Source organism: Cyberlindnera jadinii (assembly GCF_001661405.1).
Source record: "Cyberlindnera jadinii NRRL Y-1542 unplaced genomic scaffold CYBJAscaffold_4, whole genome shotgun sequence".
NCBI classification, from domain to species: domain Eukaryota; kingdom Fungi; phylum Ascomycota; class Saccharomycetes; order Phaffomycetales; family Wickerhamomycetaceae; genus Williopsis; species Williopsis jadinii.
The window spans coordinates 989,837-999,375 of record NW_017963655.1 but is presented as its reverse complement, the minus strand read 5'-3'; the positions used below and the strand labels follow the sequence as shown (position 1 = coordinate 999,375).

Sequence of the window (9,539 nt, the reverse complement as noted above, 5' to 3'; positions counted from 1 at the left end):
CTTGACAGACTACGTTCATACTTTTATCGCTTTGATAATATTTATGTACATCGGAACAGTGGGAATCACCAACGAGAGGGTTGGAAGCTTGTCCAATCTGTATAACCTTGTGGTGGACTTCCAAGAAGAGTCTGGTCTCTATATTAATGGCAATTACGAAGGCTCTCTCATTACTATGAAATCAAGAGGCTCATGGTTCTTTGGTATCATCCATAATATCGGCGACATGGGTTTGACAGTGATGGATTCAAGTTTCTGGCAAAAGGCGTACAGTGCAGATGTCACAGCAACGGTCCCGGCTTATATCATTGGCTCTCTTGGTGTTTACTGTCTGAGCTTCCCAATTGGTACAATTTGGGGTTTGCTTAACAGAGTGTTTGAGCACACGCCTGAGTTTCCACTCTATCCAAATGGCATGACACAGTATGACATCAACAATGCATATGGACTATTCTATACCATGTATGCCTTACTGGGTAGAGGCGCAGTGGTTGCTGGTCTCTTGAGTATCTTCCTCGCTGTGACATCAACGGTGAGCGCACAGACTATCAGTGTTTCTTCCATTCTTTCGTTTGATATCTACAGAGCGTACATCAACCCTGATGCTGGCAACAAGGAGTTGATTCGTGTATCCCACGCTGGTGTTGTTTTCTTTGGCTTCTTTGCTGCTGGCTTCAGTATCATGTTATATTATGTCGGCATTACAGTCACTTGGATCTCATACTTCAAGTCCACAATCATCTGTCCTGGTGTTATCCCTCTGATCTGCTCTATTACATGGTCTAGGCAGAGTACACTGGCTGTCTTGGTGAGTCCAATCATCAGTATTATGGCAGGCTTGGGCGTATGGCTAGGACTTGCACAATTTTGGTATGGTGCAGTCACTCTAGAAACAACTATCCAGCAACTACCTTGTCTCTACGGAGGTTTGACTGCGTTATTTCTTCCAGGTGTACTCGTGGTTATATTCTCAATTATTCAACCGGAAAAGTTTGACTGGGAAGTGTTGAAGAGAGCTAAATTACTCGTCGATGAAGATGGTGATAATGATAGTGGCAGAAGCTCATCCTCCTCAGAATTACAAGATCTTGACAACAATGAAGCTGTTACAAAGGAAAAAGGTGTTTTCAGCCATGAAACTGTGGAACGTCAACCAGACACTGAGATCTACAGAAATGGTCTTACCAAAGAAGAGTACGAGGAGAAGGCCAATAAGTATATAAAGTGGGCTTGGGTCTATGCTGTTGTCAATACACTGGTAACACAGGTCCTTTGGCCACTGCCTCTTTACAGAGACTACATTTTCAACCTGCCCTTCTTCTCTGGCTGGGTGACGTTTTCCGTCATGACAACTTATATGACGTTTGTTGCAGTGAGTCTATACCCACTGTATGATGGCAGACATAGTCTGTTGAAAGTGCTTCGAGGTATTAAGGAGGATCTCAGAGAAGGTAACTGGAGATCCCTAATCACCAAGAAGGAGACTTCATAATTTTCATCACTTATCTCTTCCTCTCCTGGTATAACCTCCCCCCAGAATGGTAAGCATTGACTACTCAGCCACCTCGGATAAACTCTGCCATCTAAATACAGCTGAAAAAATAAATAAATTCATCAAATAATACAAACCAAGTGCATGGTTATGTACTCCTCGAGACCACATGAACTAATGATCTTGCAACATGCCGTTCCTATCAACTAATTGTGGTTTCTATGTATATAGTCGGGGTTGGGTTTCCGTCAATTTATACCGGTGAGCTTGTTGCATCAACTTTCGACTGCCTTGCATAATATGATACGTCAGTGTCTTCTTTCCACTAATTCCGTGGAAGTTACCGTGTGAGATTGGATCCTAGTCGCTGCTCAGCGTAAGACCAGTCTTGTGCTGAGAGAGTGAGCCGGCTCTGATTCTGTATCGTTCACTCATTGTGACCTACACAGGCTATTTGGTAACCATTTTTGTATTGCTTGCCTTTCCTCCTTCTTGAAAGCCACACTCCAACCACACAAGGCACAATTATTAATTAGAGGGAGATCTTCAAGGTACAATTTTCACCCATCTAGCAACTCGGTAGTGGCTTTAAAATCAACCTTCAAGAAGCTCTGATCGCAGTGGTGATCTCCTTCTTGACCTACGACGTTGATCTGTGTGGAAGCCACAACTGTCCGGTGCTTGTCTCGCGTATACCGTAACCATCATCTAAAGGTCCATGTTAATTGATCATGTCCTTCACCACAAACCCACCAGCAGTATTTAAAGATCCACAAGGGATTTGAAACTCAAATATCCATCATTTTGGTCGAGTAATACAAGCCATGGGATCTTCAAAGATTGAGATTCTCGATCAAGGTGTCGGTTATGGCATGCTTGTTGGTTGCGGTGGTTTCTTTGCAGTAATGATTCTGTTTGTTGTTCGACTGACTCACAGATATCTCAACGAGAATGAAAACTCCACTGAAAACTTTATGGTTGCTGGTAGAAAAGTTGGCGTTGGGCTCACGAGTTGTGCTGTGCTCTCCAGTTGGTTATGGGCTACTGAACTAATCCTATCGGCTCAGATGGTTTACAGCTATGGTATCTGTGCTGGTTACTTGTATGCTGCTACTCTTTCTGTACAGATTGCAGTTCTATCTGCTGTTGGAGCTGAGTCGAAGAAGAAGATTCCTAATGCCCATACCTCTCTTGAAGTTATCAAGCTGAGATACGGTACTAGTGCACACGTTCTCTTCATATTTCTGTCGTTGGTTACAAACATCTTATCATGTTCTTCGATGATTCTTGGTGCATCTTCTGTCTTTATGGCATTGTGTGGATTGCACCCAGTTGCAGCAAATTTACTCATCACCTTTGGTGTGCTTCTATACACAGTTATTGGAGGATTGAAATCCACTTTCCTGACTGATTATATCCACACTTTTATTGCATTGATTATCTTCATGTATATTGCAACTGTTGGAGTAACCAACGACAAAGTCGGAAGCATTGGCAAGTTGTACGACTTGGTTGTTGAGTATCAGGAGACATCGGGCTTGTACATTAAGGGTAACTACAAAGGCTCGCTCTTAACAATGAAGTCTAAAGGGTCATGGTATTTTGGTTTGATTCATAACATTGGTGATATTGGCTTGACTGTTATGGATTCGAGTTTTTGGCAAAAGGCGTATAGTGCAGATGTCACCGCAACGGTCCCAGCTTATATCATTGGCTCTCTTGGTGTTTACTCTCTGAGTTTCCCCATTGGCACCATTTGGGGTCTGTTGAACAGAGTATTTGAAAACAGGCCTGAGTTTCCACTCTATCCAGACGGAATGAGCAAAATGGATATTAACAATGCGTACGGCTTGTTCTATACCATGTACGCTCTGCTCGGTAAAGGTGCTGTTGGTGCTGGTCTCTTTAGCATCTTCCTTGCTGTAACCTCCACTGTGAGTGCACAGACTATTAGTGTATCTTCTATCCTTTCCTTCGATATCTACAGAGCATACATCAACCCTGATGCTGGCAACAGTGAATTGATTCGAGTCTCCCATTTTGGCGTTGTTTTCTTTGGCTTCTTTGCTGCTGGCTTCAGTATCATGTTGCACTATGCCGACATTTCCGTAACATGGCTGGCGTATTTCAAGTCCATGCTTACCTGTCCAGGTGTTATTCCATTGATTTGTTCTATTACCTGGACGAGGCAGAGTAAAGCTGCTGTCCTGATCAGTCCCGTTGTGACAATCTGTGCTGGTCTTGGAGTTTGGATGGGTGTGGCCAAGCACATGTACGGTGCTGTCAACATTGACACGACAATAAAGCAATTGCCATGTCTCTACGGTGGCATAACTGCGTTGTTCCTTCCTGGCTTCCTTACAGTGATTATTTCTTTCCTTAGACCTTCTGAGCCGTTTGACTGGGAAGTTCTCAAGCAGGCCAAGCTACTGGTTGAAGAAGACGATGGAAATGAAGTATTTGCAGTGGATAAGGACTCCTCTTCTGTTGAACTTCAGAACATCACCACAAATGATGTTAATGTTGAGAAGGGTTTAACCTCTGAGGTTGTAGAAGCACAGCCTCAAATCTATAGAAATGGACTCACAAAGGAGCAGTACGAGCAAAAGTGTAACAGCTATATCAAATGGGCCTGGATCTATGCTATCTTCAATCTTCTCGTCACACAGGTGCTCTGGCCATTACCCTTGTACAGAGATTATGTCTTTACTAAACCATTCTTCAAAGGATGGGTCGTTATATCCATAATGACCACCTACGCTACGTTCATTGCCGTTGGCATTTATCCATTATGGGACGGTAGACACAGTCTTTTGAAAGTGTTTCGTGGTATTAGGCAGGATTTCAAGCAGGGGAACTGGAAGATCTGGCGAAAAGAAAAGGAATAAGTCTTTTGTTTCTATTAGATGGAATTTCACTGCTGGTTCTGGAATACAGGAATAGCTTTCACACGTAGATCCTTTCCAATGGTGAGCTCGTGTACTCTCTGACGCATTGTGCGTTGTGTGGACTTCCTCAAAAGATAATCTCGTTCTCATTTGCATATCCCGTCATGGGTTCATACTGCGATAATTAGACAGTGAAATATTCTGCGCATGCCCTCTGACACAGGTCTCGGTGTGGTAGCTTGAGACATTAAACATCCACGAATAGACTTGTGGTTCAGTTGATGAGTAAGTGTGGATCAGATTGTCAACAAATGATGTCAATAATCTAATAAATTCATCAAGCACAAGAACAGTGTGTGTTTTCAACGCAGTTCCACGATGAGTTTTGGAGTAAATGGATTATGTCCGGTTGATTTCTAGGTCTTCCAAAGGCTAATTGGCCAATGTTTTGCAATCCAATTGAGATTTCAATGGGGAACATGTGTATGTTCTAAGCCTTACGACATGCTGAGTGTAACACTTGCAACGTTGCCGTTCGAACGTACGGTTGTGGCAATCATCTCCATAATTGGCAACGACATATTACGGGACCAAATGTGATGCAGATCGCCAACGCAAATGATTCAATTGTAGTTTTACCCCGGTTTAATTTCACTATACTAAGACTTTTCGAAAGCGACCTGCACGCTCATTGCACTGCTTCACGTAACCTGAAACTAAGAAGATAATGCTTTTTAATCTTGTAATTGCAAGACAGTTGATCTTGCTCTACCAACATTTGCTCCGAGGTTTGAAAATCTAGCTGATCAGGGCCTTGGAGCGAAAGATAATTAGCATGAGAAGCCACAGTTGCGCTGTCTAACAGTGAGTCTATGCATCGTTCAAAACTCCCACAGCAGCTATACCGACTTTGCAGATCAACAATGTCTCCGTCCATGCATTATGGAAACGCACTTTGGCCACGAGGTCGATGAAGGCCTATACACTCACAGAAGCCACATATACACCAATGCGAGAAAGGCTTCAACAATCAGCTTTGATAACCTCGACAGATCATTTGACCGGAAAGACATACAAAGAGAAACAAAACTGTGAAGAGGGCTCTACAATTGTAGAACCGCATATATAAACAATAGCATCTCCCATGGCCTTGTAGACCCACAATTGGCCCTATCTTGACCATCAATCAGCATGGGTTCTAGCAATGCAATCGAGATTCTCGATCAAGGTGTCGGGTATGGAATACTCGTTGGATGTGGTGCTTTCTTTGCAGTGATGATTCTGTTCTTTGTTAGATTGACACACAGATATCTCAATGAAGATGAGAACTCCACTGAGAACTTTATGGTTGCTGGTAGAAAGGTTGGTGTTGGTTTGACAAGCAGTGCTGTGTTATCTAGTTGGCTGTGGGCTACAGAGCTTATCTGGTCTTCTCAGATGGTTTACAGCTACGGTATCTGTGCTGCTTACTTGTATGCTGCTACTCTTTCTGTCCAAATTGCTATCCTATCAGCAGTCTGTGCTGAATCGAAAAAGAAGATACCCAACGCCCATACTTCTCTCGAGGTTATCAAGCTGAGATACGGTACTGTAACACACATCTTGTATATTTTCCTGTCCTTGGTCACCAACATCCTATCCTGTTCATCGATGATTCTTGGTTCTTCTAATGTATTCATGGCAGTGTGTGGTTTACACCCGGTCGCTGCGAACTTGTTGATCCCATTCGGTGTCTTGTGTTATACTGTGATTGGTGGACTCAAATCGACATTCTTGACTGATTATGTCCATACCTTCATTGCAGTCATAATATTCATGTACTTTTCAACTGTCGGTATTACAAATGACAAAGTGGGAAGTTTGAGCAAACTTTATGACCTTGTGGTGGACTTTCAAGAAGAATCAGGTCTCTATATAGATGGTAACTACCAAGGATCTCTGTTAACCATGAAATCTCAAGGATCGTGGTATTTTGGGCTGATTCACAACATTGGTGATATGGGTTTGACAGTGATGGATTCAAGTTTCTGGCAAAAGGGATATAGTGCTGATGTTACTGCGACCGTTCCAGCGTATATCATCGGCTCCTTGGGTGTTTATTGTATGAGTTTCCCCATTGGAACCATATGGGGTTTGCTTAACAGAGTGTTTGAGCACACACCTGAGTTTCCACTTTATCCAAACAGTATGACCTCAGATGATATCAACAACGCTTACGGCCTATTCTATACAATGGATGCTCTGTTGGGAAAACCAGCAGTAGGTGCTGGTCTTTTGAGTATCTTCCTCGCTGTGACTTCAACGGTGAGTGCACAGACTATCAGTGTTTCTTCCATTCTTTCGTTTGATGTCTACAGAGCGTACATCAATCCTGATGCTGGTAACAAGGAGTTGATTCGTGTATCTCACGCTGGTGTCATCTTCTTTGGCTTCTTCGCTGCTGGCTTCAGTATCATGTTACACTACGTTGGTGTCTCTTTAACATGGATTGCGTATTTCTACTCAATGCTGATCTGTCCCGGTGTCATTCCATTGATATTCTCTATTACATGGTCTAGACAGAGTAAAGCAGCTGTTCTCATCAGTCCAATCATTGGTATCTTTGCAGGTTTGGGGATCTGGTTGGGTGTTGCTAAGTCGATGTATGGTGCAGTTAACGTTAACACCACCATCGAACAATTACCATGTCTATACGGTGGACTTGCTGCGCTTTTCCTTCCAGGAGTTCTTTCCATTCTGATCAGTCTTGTAAAGCCTGAGAAGTTTGATTGGAGTGTTCTTCAACAGGCCAAATTGGTTGAGGAAGATACTAAACCTGAGGGAGAGCTTGATGAGAACTCATCCTCGGATGAAGTTGAGCCAGCACTACTGAAAGATGTTAAAGAGGTCGCTACAGAAACAGTCGAGCACCAGCCAGAGCCTGAGATCTATAGAAACGGACTCACAAAGGAAGAATACGGCAAAGTGGCAGATAAGTACATCAAATGGGCATGGATTTACGCAGTGGTGAATGTCCTGGTGACACAGGTCCTCTGGCCATTGCCTCTCTACAGGAACTACATCTTCAACAAGCCATTTTTCGAAGGCTGGGTCACGTTCTCTATTATGTGCAGCTATATGACTTTCATTGCTGTTGGCCTGTACCCGTTGTGGGATGGAAGACACAGTCTCCTAAAGGTTCTTTCTGGCATTAAGAATGACCTTTCCCATGGTGACTGGAAATTATGGAAAGAACAGCAGCTTTGAATACCGCGTTATGCATCCAATATATGATTTCAATACAGATCTATACTGTAGAATTTGGCTACGCTTACATGTCCGAATGCAACCCTCTGCCAATGAAGTAGCCATCGTGGGTTAATTGTCTCAGACATACGAGCTGAACTCAAGGAGCGTCCATCTGGACTTGTATCGGCGCTTTCTTACCTCTTTTGGGCTCTAAGTCATTACGTCATGCCTTCATGCACGTTGATATGCCCTTATATGCACGCAGTGCAGCAGGGCTTGCCTCAAGTTCATCATCTCGGGATTCAGGTTTTTGTTCTTTTCCTTCCAAATGGCCAAGTTCAAAACATTCTCTTCATTTTGAATACTTCTCTTGTACATTTGCAGCCATCACATCACCATTTTGTGCTTCTAAAGAGAGAGTGTGCTGATTATTGTATGCTCGCACCTGCCTGTACTAATTAAGACGTGATGCGTCGTGAAGTGGCTCAGCAAGAGATGCCCAGCTTCCCTCTACCATGAATAGCATGACCAATATTAACAATTATCGCCATTAGTATGGGCTGTTGTACGTTGTGGTGTGTTCTTTTTACCTACCGTACCCTCAAATGATGAATCTGTCTCTGGCCTGCGTCTTGGCCAGCTACTTAGAGCTTCAAACAGTGGTTCAGAGGGATATGTTGCTTATGCACTATGCACTGGCCAGTGGAGTATGCTTACAACAATCGATGGGAAAAAAGCCACAACATCCACGGCAATATGCCTGATCACCAGAAGGGGAAAGCGTTTAATTGGTGACGAATACGAACTGTTTCTTCTTGACTCGTTGTTCTTACAATGGTATGGAGCAGATGAAATTCAACTGCCACAATTGGTATTACTGTGTGCTTGGTGATGGTTCGGCTCCACATCCAGCATGGTCATTGTATTATCCACCTTTCGATAGGTACTTATAAGAGGTGGAATACCCATGTTTCCAGGCATCAACGAGGGTAGTAGATCAGCAGATCAACAGATCAATACCTCAAGATGTCTGAGACTTCCCAGATTGAACTTCTCGACCAAGGTGTCGGGTATGGTATGCTAGTCGGTGTCGGTGCGTTGTTTGCCCTGATGATTTTAGGTATCGTCAAGCTATCGCATAGGTATCTCAACGAGAATGAGAACTCCACGGAGAACTTTATGGTTGCAGGCAGAAAGGTTGGTGTTGGTCTTACAGGAAGTGCTGTGCTCTCGAGTTGGATGTGGGCAACGGTGCTTATCTGGTCTTCTCAGATGGTTTACAGCTATGGTATTTGTGCTGGTTATCTGTACGCCGCATCCTCCTCTGTCCAGATCGCTGTGCTCTCCGTCGTTGCTGCTGAGTCGAAGAAGAAGATTCCGAACGCACACACGTCTTTGGAGGTCATCAAGCTGAGATATGGCACTGTTGCTCATATTCTGTATATCTTCTTGTCGCTTGTTACAAACATTCTCTCTTGTGCTTCGATGATTCTCGGTGCTTCTAATGTATTCATGGCACTGTGTGGTTTACATCCAGTTGCTGCGAACTTGTTGATCCCATTCGGTGTCCTGTGTTATACTGTGGTTGGTGGGCTGAAGTCTACTTTTCTGACTGATTATCTCCATACTTTTATCGCATTGATCATTCTAATGTACATTGGAACTGTTGGAATCACAAATGATAAAGTTGGAAGCTTATCAGAGCTCTATAACATGGTTGTGGAATATCAGGAAACATCGGGCTTGTACATTAAGGGCAACTACCAAGGCTCTCTGCTGACGATGAAATCTCAAGGATCGTGGTACTTTGGCTTGATCCATAACATTGGTGATACTGGACTATCCGTCATGGATTCGAGTTTCTGGCAAAAGGCATACAGTGCTGATGTTACAGCTGCAGTGCCAGGTTACATCATTGGCTCTCTAGGAGT

General features: G+C 43.5%; 4 protein-coding genes across 4 annotated transcripts in view; all 4 read left to right on the top strand.

The window, feature by feature from the left end:
• CYBJADRAFT_181145 (sodium:solute symporter family protein) overlaps positions 1-1,580 on the top strand; it is a 2,254-nt gene extending 674 nt beyond the window's left edge. Inside the window, exon 2 of the mRNA XM_020217000.1 lies at positions 60-1,580. Coding sequence (XP_020071600.1) covers positions 60-1,492 — 1,433 coding nt within the window. The 3' untranslated portion in view covers positions 1,493-1,580. The remainder of the gene's footprint in view (positions 1-59) is intronic.
• A 736-nt stretch (positions 1,581-2,316) lies between these two features.
• CYBJADRAFT_161964 (sodium:solute symporter family protein) lies at positions 2,317-4,380 on the top strand (the record flags this gene model as incomplete). The annotated part of the gene is made up of 1 exon (XM_020213651.1): positions 2,317-4,380. The coding sequence occupies one exon, from the start codon at positions 2,317-2,319 to the stop codon at positions 4,378-4,380; it is 2,064 nt and encodes a 687-aa protein (XP_020071599.1).
• Positions 4,381-5,571: 1,191 nt separating this feature from the next.
• On the top strand, positions 5,572-7,711 carry CYBJADRAFT_193886 (sodium:solute symporter family protein; the record flags this gene model as incomplete). The annotated part of the gene is made up of 1 exon (XM_020217499.1): positions 5,572-7,711. The coding sequence occupies one exon, from the start codon at positions 5,572-5,574 to the stop codon at positions 7,624-7,626; it is 2,055 nt and encodes a 684-aa protein (XP_020071598.1). The 3' UTR covers positions 7,627-7,711.
• Positions 7,712-8,634: 923 nt separating this feature from the next.
• The window catches only part of CYBJADRAFT_177232 (sodium:solute symporter family protein), a gene marked incomplete at both ends in the record, with an annotated part of 2,693 nt that continues 1,788 nt past the window's right edge, over positions 8,635-9,539 (top strand). Inside the window, one exon of the mRNA XM_020216843.1 lies at positions 8,635-9,133. Within this exon, the coding sequence (XP_020071597.1) occupies positions 8,635-9,133 (499 nt within the window). The remainder of the gene's footprint in view (positions 9,134-9,539) is intronic.